The sequence below is a fragment of the Tamandua tetradactyla genome, chromosome 5, assembly GCF_023851605.1.
Source record: "Tamandua tetradactyla isolate mTamTet1 chromosome 5, mTamTet1.pri, whole genome shotgun sequence".
NCBI lineage: Eukaryota > Metazoa > Chordata > Mammalia > Pilosa > Myrmecophagidae > Tamandua > Tamandua tetradactyla.
This window is the reverse complement of record NC_135331.1, coordinates 156866029-156881047: the sequence shown is the minus strand read 5'-3', so window position 1 is coordinate 156881047 and position 15019 is coordinate 156866029. Positions and strand designations below refer to the sequence as shown.

Sequence of the window (15019 nt, the reverse complement as noted above, 5' to 3'; positions counted from 1 at the left end):
GCATGTACCTTGTTCTCATATATTTTTAAGTAGGTGTAAAATAAAAGCTCAGTAATTGTAACTCAGATTTTTTTCCATAAAAAATAGTGTTGCAATTTTGTTCTTTGAATTGCTTTTCAAAATTCCTTGTTAATTTTTCTCTCATGGCACATTTTTTTCCTAATACTTCAAATTTTGGCAGACAATAGAAAAAACAGCAAATCACATTTTGAATACTTGTTGAAGTGACTTCACCAATGACATCCCTGACCAAAGGTTCATGCATGATGCATCATCACACAGTACATTCAGAGAGTGCTCGGACTTCACTATGAGAAGAAAGATTCCTAGAAGTCTCTCACAGTAACTGCCTCTGTCACTGAATAGTTAAGGGCCATTTGTCTCCCCTTCTTAAATGAGGGTTTCTTACTGTTCGTTTAGAATAGGACATTAAACGATGATCAGTGCTGTGGGATGAATTGGGCCTCATTGCTTTAGTACTATTCAGTGCAGGTTCTAGAATCACTTTCACCCAAACAGGAAAAAAAAAAAAAGCTGAGTTGGAGGACAACAATTTCTTTGTCTTTTGTTTGGTTAGATGATAAGATGAACAGACAGCTCACTGCACTGACAACAGGCAAGTAAAGACGATTACCAGTTAACTGATCAGCACATTTCTAGCAAATTATAAATTTTTCTGGACCTTATCCTTCAGATTTATTACTTGATAAATGTTTCCTGAGTACTAACTGTGGTCCAGAAACTGTGCTGGTCACTAGAATAAAATGATGAGCAAAGCAGCCCCTGCATTGCTCTTATAGTGCTTATGGTCTAGTGTGGAGAGAGCCATGATCAAATAATCATAGAGCCTTGTGAAAGAGGTGCAGAGTGGTATGGGAGTTAAAATAGGAGAACGTGACCCTGTTCCAAGGGCTTTTTAGATAGAGAACACTTCTTAGATAACATACCACTCAAGTTAGGATCTGAAGAATAAGAAGGAATTAGTTGTGTAGAGGGGGCGGGGGATGTGAGAATTATGTTCTTCCAAAGGGAACAACATAGGCAAAGTGCCTGAAGAAGGAGCAGTTAGAAAACTGAAAGAAGACCTGGGGAGCTGGACTGGGGAGGATGAGGAGAGTAGTGGAAGGTAAGAATGGGCATTAGGGACTTAATTCAGAGCTTTATAGGACATGCTGAGGATTTTAGAATGTTTTCTAAGAACACTGGGAAGCCATGGACACAGTTGAAGCAGGAAAACAACATGAGATTTGTATTTTGAACTTATTGTTCTAGATACATTGTGGAGAACAAATTGGAGGAGGATGAAGTGAGAAGCAACAGAATAATTAGAAAGCTGACATAATAGTTCAGGCAAGAGATGATCAAAGCATGAACCTAGGGGTATAGCAGTAGAAGTTTCACAAAATTCCATTTTAGTTGTAACTTGCTTTGAAAGCAAACTTATGTTTCATCTGAGCCTGTATAATTATAAACAGTATAATTACAAGAAAATGTGTTTTGAAAGTATCAAAACTGAACAATATATGTATACAGACTCTAATACATTGTAAATAAGACTATCTTTCTACATAATATAACCCATTTTAAAGTTTACATTTTTTAATTACATCAATATGTCTGGTTCTTCATTTCCATCCTGTAGATATCCATGGACGAGACTGTACAGTACTATGCAAAGCACCGTAGACAGCAGCGAGGTGAAAACCTTCCAGGCCCTGGCTCACAGGTGGTGGGATGAGCAAGGAGTATATGCACCTCTTCATTCCATGAATGACTTGAGGGTGCCATTTATTAGGTAACGTTTCAGAAACTCACTCTTTTTCAGTGCAACTCTTTCTAATAATTCTTTTGAGTATTTTTCTCTTGGTTCATACCTATGTTCAAAATACTGCATTTTAACTTTGCTTTGGAAACTAGGTAGATTCTCTGAGCTTGGGGCTGAAATCTGTAAGGGCCACTAAGGTGAATTAACATAGTATACTTCAAGAATTTACAGTTGGCTATGTGAGAAGAGGCCAAGGATTCATCATTATTCATCAAAAATTATTCATTTGTTCTTTTGCCCATTCTTTTGTTCATCAGACATTTTTGAGCAGCCAATATAGGCAAGTCACTTGTAATGAACGCTAAGAATATCAGGCCTCAGGCTGTGACCTCAGTGACCTTCCTGATTGGTTTTTGTTGGTATATCCAAGATCGATGCAGCAAAAAAGGGAAATATTGATACCTTTTTTATTACCACTGAATTAGTGGATCACTGAAACACCAAGGCAGAGAAAAACATTAATTTTATTCTATTAGGCTAGATCAGTGATCCTCAAAAGTGTGGGCCCTGGACCAACAGCATCAGTATCACCTATAGAACTCCTAGAAATGCAGGTTTTCAGGTCTCATCCTGAACCTCCTCAGCCAGCCACTCTGTGACTTCATCAATCTGTGTACTAACAAATAGTTCAGGTGATTTTGATGCACATTCAAGTTTGAGAATTAGTCTGTTCAAACACTGTGACACCTTCATTTAGAAATCACAATAAAATGTCACCCAGGACTTTGTGGGCTGTGGTTACAAGTTTAGATTTTATTCCATGCGTAATTGGAATTATGAATGAAGGTGACATTATCTCAATTATGATATAAAAGAGTTATTTTGGCTACTGTGTGAAAAATGGATTGAACTCTTATCGAAATGAGTTCTTTTTGTATATTATAACATTCCAAACTGATCTACTTATCCACTGTGCAGGTTTGTCTCAAAATTCAATTAATTTTTAATAGCAATGAAAGGTATACTAAGATATCCTCATTATATATAGTATATATATATATATATAATTTAGTGCAAGTATAATTAAAATACGTATTCTAATTTAAAAATTTAGTTTGTAATACCATCAGGTACATATCTACCTATGTATGTGTGTGTGTATGCATGTGCGTGTGTGTCTGTATAATAAAGTATTACTGTGATTATTACTGTTTACATGCTCATCGTGAAACGTGTAGTAAAGTATTACTATGTGTAGTAAAGTATTACTCTGAGTGCCTGTTTACATGATCATGCATGAAAACACAATTAATTTAGAAAATTAAAGAGATTCTGTTTAGAAAGTAATGTAGATGAATCCTGAAAATACAGTTTTCACGTTTGCTTCTTCTAAGTCCTGTAAAATTACCCATTTATTTGGTGACATGAAATCAGTCTAGCAAGTGCTGACAGTATGGCTAATAGCTGCCTCAGGTGTCAAACAAATAAAATTAAGTTAATCTAAAGTAGATTATTTTAAAAGTTCTTTATTACTGAAGTACTAAGTCATCAGAATTATTAGATTATTTCAGAGTTTTGCTTTAAACCTACTTTTGATTACTGACAATATTTTATAAATTAAATTCAATAATGTACGTAGTGCTGAAAATAAAAGATCTGTATATCAAACAAATATTAGTAATCTATAAAATGGAAGTTTAAAGTTTCCTCAAAAAGCATATACTTTTAAGATTTGATTTTAATTGATAAAATTCATCATTTGTCTTTGTATGTTTTGAATTTTTTAAAAAGAGACAATCTCTTGAAAACAGTTGCTAATCACCAGGCAGGAAGACCTTTGTCTGGGATGAAGATTCTTGATGTTGGCTGTGGTGGTGGATTGCTAACTGAAGTAAGATTCTGATTTATTGCTTTCTTGCCATTTTTAACCAGGGGGAAGAAATTGAGAGGGAGAGGGTTTATGCTTCATTTCAACAAATAATATTTTTTTATTAAAAAATAAATACATAATGTTTTGTTTTACCTTTTATGATTATAAAAGTCATGCATGCCTTTTTAAATCTAAAAATTTTGAAAAAGTCAAGTGGAGGATTTTTCTTTTAGATTTATAAAACTGAGATATCAAGGCATTTAAATATCAGTCTTTTCACCTTGAAAATTCTGTATTCTCTTCTTTCCTAAGAGATTAGGCAGTTTTTTCTGGTTTAGAAGCAATGATAGTCTGTCATGTTGTCCTTGTTTCAATTACAGTACTTAATAGAATTTTGTCAGCTTGTGGAGCACTTTCCCTAGGTGTTTTAGAGTACTTGGAAAAGTAGCCATTCTTCCTGAGTATTTACTTAGCGTATGTTAAATTTATACCCTGTGGCCCTATTTTGCATTCTTCTCTTAACACAATAACTTTTTGTTTCAATGCTATATCATACTCTAATCTTTGAAAGATACTTTAAGCAACAGTATAGGATACAAATGTAGGTTAAGATTCATTGGGATGTGGTACTATCCAGGTACATAACTCAACCACCTTGACAATGTAGCTAACAAAGGCCTTTGATGCACAGCTAAGTTTCTCATGCACGGGCAACCTGTTTGTTGGTTGACAGTGGTCTACTTTCTTTTGACATTAATTTTAAGAGGTATTACAAATTTCAGGAAAGTTTAAATATGTGAAACTACATCTCTTAGAATCAAGAATATGTGGCATATCAAATTGTGAATAAATAAGATTATACTGTACATATTCTTCAATCTGCTCAGTGTATTATAGCATACTTTATATTGCTAAAATTAAAAATGTGATTGTACTTTTAGTTTATGGACTAACTTTTATTGTTTACTAGAAATACTGTATAAGTTTTTCAAAATTAAGGCTGTGTTTAAAAACTTCATCATGTCATGAGAAGTAATTGAATGTAACACCTGAAAAAATTATGTAGAATTATTTCTAGATAGTCACAGAAAAAACTATTAAGAAAAAAGCTGTTCTTTATAAAATTTGAGTTATCCAAAATTGATTACTGATTTTACATTAGTGTGCTACATTTATAAAACTTTAAATAAGTTAATATCATACCATGTGCAAATAAATATGCCTAGAAAATAAAGACAAAAACTTTTTTCACTGTGCTCAAGAGGTTTGTGATAAGTTTTTTTTTTTGTGATTGTTGTTCTCACTTATAACTTTTTATTATAGAAAATTTCAAATGTATACAAACTAGAGAACATGCCATGAAGAACTCTCATGTATCCGTAAACCCTCTCCAATAATTATCGCCTCATGGCTTATCTTGCTTAATTTGGGTAAACTATTTATTGCTAACATGTGTTCTATTTTGTTCCTGAGGGTAACGGATTTTTTATGCCATTAGCCTTTAGGACGGCTTGGTGCTTCAGTTATTGGAATTGATCCTGTGGAGGAGAACATTAAAACAGCACAGACTCATAAATCATTTGATCCAGTCCTGGATACGAGAATAGAGTATAGAGTGTGTTCCCTGGAAGAGATTATGGAAGAGGCCACAGAAACATTTGACGCCGTAGTAGCTTCCGAAGTTGTAGAGCATGTGATTCACCTAGAAACGTTTATTCAAAGCTGCTATCAAGTATTAAAAGTAAGACTTATGGAGTTTACTTGTCTTTAACTCTGTGTGTGTATATATATGTGTCCACAAAATTTTAACAGTTCAGCAGGCAAAGTATTGGAGAAGAGAACAGTGAAGCCAGGAGGCCACATCTGTGCTGGAGACTACTTCTGCCTGCTTCATACTGTCAGTTTGACTCTCAAAATTGGTATCTTTTTTTAAATATTATTATTATTTAGAGCAGTTTAGGTCTACAGAAAAACCATGTTGATAATACTGGTATCTTTATACCTATTATGGATATCTTGATGCCCAGCAATACTGGAAAATGTTGCTGAAAAATTTGAAAATATACATTTATAGCATTATTTTTCCACTGGTATGGTCTGAATTAAATAATTAATAAACATTGCATGAAATTTACCAAAAAATGTATTAGAATTAATACTTAAAAAACAATAAAACAATTATTCTTAGGAATTTATTTTAACAAATAGCATTTAAGTTACTCTCTATATAAAATATATATGACAGTTTTCAACCTGTAAAAGAATACTTTGCACATAACAATCTTCTCTGATCTATCTACAATCAGGTGAGGAAGGTAAGGCAGGCATTATTATCACCTTTGGCCAAAGAGGACTCAAGATTTGAGATTTAAGAGTTCATTGGGCCAGTAAGTAGGACTTAAGGCTAGGCCTTATCTCCTATAATTTGTGACCGTTTTGGGGGTGTTTCCTCTTAAATAGAGTTTTATTAAGCTTATCTTCTATTTTCCAAGTAAAACACTTTAGTTCTTAATTTTGTATAGTGTGTTAGTCAGGTATGAAAGGAGGTTCTCTCACACATATGATGAGTACTGGCATTATGGACTTTAAAGCTAATTTTTGTTTTAATATAAACTCTTTTTTTTAAAACGAATGACCATTGCTTGCCACCGCTTCCTCAGAATAAGTTTTTGTAGAATGCAGATTGTATATTCATAAATGATTTTTTGATAAGATACTGTTAGAGTACTAGTATTGTACGGAGAAAAGTCACAATGTGTGATGATGTAGTATATGATATTTCAGATTTGAATTTAGGGGCACATTCCAATATTTCAGTCTCCTCTTTTGTATTTTTGATTCAAAGTGGTGGTTGAGATACATTATCTCTTTCTCCCTTGATCCTTGTCTATATCCCTAGGCCTACAGTAAAATGATTATTTTGGAGGGACTCTTTGGCATTTTATCCCCATCAGACTGATAAGAATGTATAGAAGAGGGAGAGGACATTAATGTCCTTGCCATTTGTGGGAGTAAATAGAGTAAACCATAGATGGTTTGCATTCATCTAAGTGTTTTTCTTAATCTCTTCATATTCTTCATACAAATGAAATCAAAACAAAACCTTCCAATGTAGTCATTGATGCTTTTGTCAGAGAACACAATGTTCCCCTGCACAAGGTATGTAACTGTGCTGTGCTTAAAAAGTTAGGCAGGCTCAGCATTGCCCCAGGTCATGTGTACCCAGAGAAAACAGTGTTGACATATGCTACAATGTAAATGTGGACCTGTAACAAAAATGAACGGCCTGATCTCATTACTCTGTTCTTATTTTGAACTATTTGACACATGCAAAAGAATATATGTAGTATAAATGTCAGTCGTGGCAATGTCTGATTTTAAGAGTTGTGAAGCACTGTTACAAACTCAGTGAGTGCCAAAGTAGAGGACTGCCTTTAATAATGAATTTCCCAAGCTAAAAAAAAATACTATTTTGTGAAATTTTATTTTATTCTTACTTATGTATCTTAGCTGCACTTAAATTACTTGGAAGGAGGAAAGTGAAGTTAAACCTTTACTTAATTGATACCTAATTTAAATTTTACCTCTCTCTATATTTTATAGCCTGGTGGTTCTTTATTCATTACTACAATCAACAAAACACAACTTTCCTATGCCTTAGGGATTGTTTTTGCAGAGCAAATTGCAGGTTTTGTACAGAAAGGTACTCATAGCTGGGAGAAGTTTGTTTCACCTGAAAAGCTAGAGAGTATTCTGGAATCAAGTAAGTATTAAGAAGAATTTTTTCAATATTCAAGGCCTAACCAAACTTTAATGTATCTGTAATTCTTAATCACACAGCCTGGCACTTAATCAAATGGGCCACTATTTTTTGGATGTTACTTTCATTTCCTGAGGAAGGTCATATATTTCTTGAAGTCAGGAGTAACTATTAGTTACCACTTCTTTCTCACCTGTAGCAGTTAGACTAACCAAATAATAGATAATCAGCAAATATTTCTTTGGCTGTTTAGTCCTCACTTGTTTAAGGATAAGATACAAAGGTATTACATATACATCCTCAGTTTGCCTAGTGAGACCCTGCTTGTATCCAGTTATCTTTCTATTGCTTTTCCTGATTCCTCCACATTCAGATATATTTTGAACTTTATATTACTTATAACATGCCTTATATTATACTTATTTGGATGTTTCTTAACCCCCGTCTGGCCTGCTAGCTCCTTGAGGGCAAAAGACTGTCTCCTTTTTGTATTCCCTTCAGTACCTAGCTCTGTGCTTTGCACAAGTACTTGATTTATGTGTTGAATTCCTGTCAAATAACATTTGTCAATTCGTTTGACATTTAGTCTTCCTGTTGAATACTTAGGTTCATGTATTTTTCATGTGCTTTAGTCATACAACAGTGTATCGATAAACTTGATTTTAATTGGAATGTTATCACCCATAGCAGTGTAATAAGTTTTGAAGACTTCTTCAAGTTATCTTGTGGAAATGGAGTAGAAAAAATATTTTACAGATGCTTTGTAGGAAAATTCAGTTATTAGCAGGAATTTTCTAATGACAGCTAGCTTTTATTGAGTAATTACCAAACGCCAAGGACTGTGCTAAAGATTTGACACGCATCATCTCACTTAATTCTAATAACAATGTGAGATATGTTTTATACATATGAGAGAATGGAGATTCAGAAAGGTTAAGGGATTTGTCCATGATCACCAGCTAGCTAAGTAACACAGCTGGGATTTGAACCCAGGTAGTCTGTTGTAGAGTCTGTTTTCTACTCTATACATCTGTATCTGTATATGTTTACAGAGTAGTTTTACCCACAAAGTTAGAAATCCTTTTTGAATATGGAGAGCTGCATAAAATCTATGGCTTTTAGAAGGTAAATATTTATTAAATCTACTCTTTCTGATTTTTTTTTTTTTCAGATGGTCTGTCAGTTCAAACTGTGGTAGGAATGCTCTACAACCCCTTCTCTGGCTACTGGCGTTGGATTGAAAATACCAGCCTGAACTACGCAGCTCATGCAGTAAAGCCTGGTGTCCAGGAACCTCCGGTGCCTACAGAGTGTGTTTTAAAGGGGGAGATGGAAGAATCCCAAGCTAAAGCGACCACGAACCCAGGTGCACATGAAGAATTGAAGTAATGAATCATTTCTGAGCACTATCATATATGGCTTGAAAATGTGATGTTTACAAATACAAAAAATATATAATTTATCTTTTGAGAAAGAATCATGAGAAAAAAGGTCAATAAAAATGCTTTAGACAAAAGATCTTGTTGTTTACACCTAATTGCTACTTTCAAGAGATTACTCTATGCTTAAAAAGTTTTGCCAAGCTATTATGTGACATAGGAATTTAAGTCCCTTAACCTTTGATATAGAAATAGGGCATGCATAATTTACTTCATTTTACAGATTATGTATATTTTTCCTGCATCTATTTGCATTCATATATGCTGTAAAGGGTTTTAATTTAAACGAACCCATATCCCTATTGTTTGGTTTTAGTTGAAGGTAGTCATGCTTCTGACTAATGAAAACCAAACATAGTTTTATTAGGTAAGATCAAAATATTTTTTCCTTTAAATTTTACTTTGTGAGAAAGCCATTGGGTTAAGTCTATGCTGGATTTGGATTCAAACATTAAAACCAAGAAGTTCAGATTATATTGGATATACTAATCTATGTAGTTCTAAAAATGTTTTATGGGGTTTTTTTGTTTTGATTTTAAGTAGAAAGAATTTTTTTTAACTCAGTATAACAGTTCAGTTATGGAAATTTCCCTTTTTTAGCTAACATTTTAATAATTAAAGAGGCTTACATGCAATATATTTTTATGCCTTTTGAAGTATGTGAATCTCTAGTGGTAAATACAAAGTCTGTATAAGGATATAAATGGAGGTACTTGCCAAATGTGGTGAACATGGATTGAAGGCATGTAGCTAACCCCTTTCACTTTAAATTCATATGTTTTATATATTCATTTATCACTGCCTTTGGATTTGGGCTCCTTGGGTAAATACTTCTCAACCATCTTAGCTTATCTTTGCTTGTTCTCAGTGGCATTTCAGGGGAGGAAACTGAAATTTAGAAGAGAATTTTTAACTTCAGTTGCTAATGGCTAACTAGGGGGATAAAAATAAGGAGTATTCCTTGGCCTTCATTTAAAAGTTTCATTCCTAGTTCAAAGTATAGTAGCTGTTACCAAAGCAAACCTCCTCATTCTATCTGTTGGAATAAAAGTAGTGGTATTAAAACTATTAAAGATTAAGGAATGTATAATGGAATTGATTTTTTTAAAAAGTCCCCTAAAAAACATATTTATTTTAGAAAGAAATTTCTAATTTTCAAAATTATTAAATGTATATATTTTCATGTGCTGGAAAATCAGTGTGTTTACCTTGATTTCCTTTGGTGTGAAAAGATGTTTCTTTGTATAATTTGATTTTGCAGGCCAATTTCAACCAAATTTCAGGAGAAACAGACTCAAAAAGACACTAAAGGGCGGGCCACGGTGGCTCAGTAGGTAGGAGTGCTTGCCTGCCATGCCCAAGGACCCAGGTTCAATTCCCGGTGCCTGCCCATGTGAAAAAAAAAAAAAAGACACTAAAAATTTCTAAAACTGTAGTTACAAAGTGAGGATTTCCCAGCTAAAATTTTTTAATTTTGAGAACCACTTAATCTAGCAATTTTGGGTTATGGTGGGGAGATTATTCTGCAGAACTCCTTGAGGAACTCTGGGTTCATGAGAGTCTCCTGCAAAAAATAATAATGGATACTGATAGAACAGCCAAAGAGATCGTAGACCTGTCTTTGAAAAAAAAAGAACAGGTTTGGAAACAGCTGGAAGGTAAATTTGGTTTGGAATCACAGGAACAACTGTGGTGAATTTGAGAGATAACTGGACTACCTAGTCCTGATGAAGAAATCATATTACCCATTGAGGTTACTAACTAAAAATCATGAGACCATTTAAGATTGGTTCAAAGGGCATATAAGTAGCAGGTGATCAAAACTTTCAGCACTTAGAAGTAGCAGTTAATGATTAGCAAGGCAGATCGTGACAAGAGAGGCTACGTTGTATAGCTTTTTCCAAAACCTACCATAAGCACTGAGAAAGAATAGGAGCCAACACTCTACACACATACTAAACCTTCCCTTCCATGACTGCAGCCTCTTTGACTAGGCCACTCTAGATTACTGGCCTTTCCTGCTTTATTCTCCCACTAAATGTAGGAATTTAAAAAAATCTGTTTCCATAAGCAATCTTACCCACACTTGCTTTAATTACCATTGATACTTAGGTCGCTCCCAAATGTGTCATTATCTCAGCCCAGAACTCCAGGTTGCATTTATCAAATGTATAAACTCAATGTCACTATGCCCAAGTAATGATATTTCCCTCAAAAATACCTAGCCCACTTTGAGTGTTCTTCATTTCAGCAACCAGCACCTCTCCCATCCAGTTGTGCAAGCTAGAGACTGAGGCATCATCCTTGATTCTTTCCTCTGCCACCTTCCCCATATTCAGTCCATCCCTGTCTTGTGAATTTTACCTACGTTTCTTTTCATTTCTACCACACCCTAATGTACTCTTTTCTGGAGCACATCTCAGTAGCCTACTGTGGTGGTTTGTAGGCCATATGTACCCTAGAAAGGATCATGTTCTTTTCATCTGTTCCTGTGGGTGTAGACTTATTGTGGGTGGGAACTTTTGCTTAGGTTATTTCAGTTGAGATGTGACCCACCTCATTCAAGGTGGGTCTTAATCCTTTTACTAGAGTCCTTTATAAGAGGATGAAGCACATGGAGATGAAATTAAGAGAAGTTTAGGAAAAAGCTCCAGAGAAGCTAAGAGAGGACTCAGAAACCCAAGAGGAAGCCACTAAAGCCAGAAGTTGGAAGCAGTGAAACCCAGGAGAGAAGGGCCAGCAGACACTGGCTGTGTGCCTTCCCATGTGACAGAGGTGTCCTGGATGCTGGCAGCCTATCTACAAAGTCTGAATATAGTTCTGTCGATGCCCTGAGTTGGACATTTTTGGCCCGAGAACTGTAAATTGTAAGTTAATAAAACCCCATTGTAAAAGCCAACCCATTTCTGGTATATTGCATTCCAGCAGATTTAGCAAACCAAAACAGCTACCAATTCACTTCCCAGAACCACCTAGACTCACATCCAATGCATTCTCCATATAGTAGTTAGTGTGATCGTTTTTTTTGTTTGTTTGTTTTGGCTTTTAAGAAGGAATTTAATAAGTTACAAGTTCTAAGGCCTTGAAAATGCCCAAATTAAGGCATCCAGGGAAAGATAGCTTGGTTCAAGAAGGCCAATAATTTTTGAGATTTCTCTCAGCTGGAAAAGCACATGGTAACATCTGCTAGCTTTTTCTCCAGTCTTCTTCAATGACTTCCCCAGGACTCTGTCTGTTCTGTTGGCTCTGTCAGTTGTGGCCACTCTAAAGCTTTTTCCAAAATGGTTCCCTCTTAAAGAGCTCCAGTAAGCAACCCCACCTTGAATGGGTGGAGACACATCTCCATGGAAACCATCTGATCAAAAGATTACCACCCACAGACATGAATCCCAGGGGTGTGAATTTCCCTGGCAATGTGCGACAGAAATCCCAGATGAGCTAGGACCCAGTATTAAGAGATTGAGAAAACCTTCTTGACAAGAGGAGAAGAAAGAAATGAGACAAACATCAAGTTTTAGTTAGCTGAGAGATTTCAGAGTTGAAAGGTTATCCTGGAGGTTATTCTATTCATTATATAGATATCCCATTTCAGTTTATGGTGTTTTGAAGTGGCTGGAGGTAAGTACCTGAAACTTTTGAGCTATCTTCCAGTAGCCTTGGTTCTTGAAGATGATTGTATAAAGATTTAACTTTTACAATGTGACTGTGCGATTGTGAAAACCTTGCTCCTTTTTATCTAATGCTCCTTTTATCAAGCGTATGTATAGATGAGTGAAAATATATAGATAAATAAATAATGGTGGGGATAAGGGGTAAAATAAATTGGGTAGATGGAAATACTAGTGGTCAGTGAGAGAAAAGGGTAAGGAGTATGTTACGTATGAGTTTTTTCTTTTTTCTTTTTTTGGAGTGATACAAATATTTGAAAAAAAATGGTCATGGTGATGAATACACAACTATGTGATGATATTGTGAGCCACTGATGGTATGATTCCATACATACATACCATGTATGGAATGTGTGAGTGTGAAGATTTCTCAATAAAAATATATATTAAAAAACTGCCACCCACAATTTGGTGGATCACAGCTCCATGGAAATAGTAAAAAAAATATCCTACCCAGCAATGTTGAATAAGGATTAAAGGACATGGCTTTTCTGGGGTACACAACAGATTCAAACTGGCACATTCCACCATTTGAACCCAAAAAAAGACATGTTCTTTCCAAATGCAAAATACGTTCATTCCATAACAATATCAGAAAGCCATTTCAGTAACAATACAAATATAATATGAAGTCAGAAACAGTAAAATATTTCATCAAAGTCAGCTACAGACATGGTCTGTCCTAAGGCAAAACTCTCCTCTGGCCGTGGGCCTATAAAACTCAGAACAAGTTATTTGCTGCCAACTTACAAAGGAGGAACATTCATAGGATACATTTTCCCATTTCCATAGGGGGAAATTGGAAGGAACACAGGGGTCACTAGACCCATATAGTTCCAAAAACCTACAGGGCAAACTCCATTAGATTTCAAAGTCTGGGAGTCATTTATCCTTAGGGCTTTGAAAAGCAGCAGCCCCACTCTTTCTACAGGTCTGCACAGCACCCTGGCTCTGTCCAAATACAACCTTGAGGAACAATGGAGAGGCCACCTTTTTCTCAGCTCCACCCTCTCCAAGCCTCAGGGCCGTACCCAGGCTCTCTGCCATCTCCCAGGTACATGCTCAATCTCTCCACAACAATGTGGGGACAGCCGGCCTCTCCTCAATCCCCAAGGAATATGCCCTACTCTCCAAGGTCTGTGGGACAACTCTTCAAGAACAGTGAGTTGGAAGGTCCACCCTCTGCCTTCCAGGAAAACTCACCCTCTCCAAGTACTTGGGTGTGTCCCCTCTCCTGGCCTGAGTTTTCTTGACTTCAGACCTTAACTTCCATGGTTCTGCCTTTGAAGTTATTTTTCCTTCAGTTCGTCCTTTTTCTCTTTTAGTTCAGACTGGCAGTGGTTCCATTTATACAGATCCTGCAACACTTGTTGGGTTTTTATGCAATACATTTGGATCATGCCCAAAGACAAAAGGACTTTCTACAAATCCCGGATAACTCCATCTCCAATCCTCACTTGTCCTGTAATGGCTGACAGCTTCCGTGTTTGGTCAGATCCTCATGTGGGGCATTATTCTCTTAGGTCTCCCTTTCTGGAAGCCTAGCTTTTCCAAACCATCGATTTCTGGTTTCTTCCTACCCAAAGTTCAGTTTTCAGCTTATCTCTTTCCTGTTGCATTTCACTATAAACTAAAAGGAGAAACCAGGCTGCACATTTCACGTTCAATTTGAAAATCTCAGCCAAGTATCCTGGGTTATTGCCTTTAAATTCTAGCTTCCATCCAAAACAATACATAATTTCACAAGATTCTGTGCCACTTTAAAACAAGGATCATCTTCCTTCCAGTTTGCAATGGCACATTCCTCATTTCTGTCTAAAGCCTCATTGTAGGCTCATTTAGAGTCCACAATTCTACCAACAGTCTCTTCAAAGCATTCTAGGCCTTCCCTATCAAGCACCTCACAATTCTTCCAGACTCTTCCCCTTATTCACTTAAAAAACATTCCAACATGTTTGGTATTTGCAAACCACAGCAGCACCCCACTTCTCTGGTACCAAAATCTGTTCTTGTCTGTAAACTGCCAGAATACAATAAACCAGAAAAGAAACAGCTTTTAAAAGGGGAACTTAATATTTAAGTTGCAAGTTTACAGTTCTAAGGACATGAAAATGTCCAAATTAAGGCATCTAGGGAAAGATACCTTGGTTCAAGAAGGCTGATGATGTTCAAGATTTCTCTCTCAGCTGGAAAGGCACATAGTGACATCTGCTAGCTTTCTCTCTATGCTTCCCTGGGGCTCTGTCCACTCTGTTGGCTCTATTGTTTCTGGTGGCTCTCAGTGTGGTCTTTTCAAAATGCAGATGAGATCATGTTGCTTCCACATAAGCACCTGTGCTGGATCACTTCTGTTTTTTCTTTGGGTTGTCTATTGCTGTCTAACAGTTTGTCCCAAAACTTAAGTGGTTTAAAATAACAATTCTTTGCTCATGATTTTGTAGCTTAGGAATTTGGGACGGGCTTGGCTGGATGGTTCTCATTTGGTGTCTCTTAGGTGGTTGCAATCAGACATTAGTT

General features: G+C 35.9%; 1 protein-coding gene across 4 annotated transcripts in view; it reads left to right on the top strand.

Moving 5' to 3' along the window:
• COQ3 (coenzyme Q3, methyltransferase) overlaps window positions 1–11733 on the top strand; it is a 36845-nt gene extending 25112 nt beyond the window's left edge. For 3 of the 4 annotated variants that reach the window (XM_077162471.1, XM_077162473.1, XM_077162474.1), the window contains 5 exons: window positions 1643–1795; window positions 3557–3656; window positions 5134–5376; window positions 7239–7398; window positions 8567–8913. In XM_077162471.1, the coding sequence (XP_077018586.1) occupies window positions 1643–1795; window positions 3557–3656; window positions 5134–5376; window positions 7239–7398; window positions 8567–8784 (874 nt within the window). In that variant the 3' untranslated portion in view covers window positions 8785–8913. Of the gene's footprint in view, window positions 1–1642; window positions 1796–3556; window positions 3657–5133; window positions 5377–7238; window positions 7399–8566; window positions 8914–11423 lie in introns of those variants that run through there. The other variant, XM_077162472.1, reaches the window with a different exon arrangement.
• The last annotated feature ends 3286 nt before the right edge of the window (window positions 11734–15019 follow it).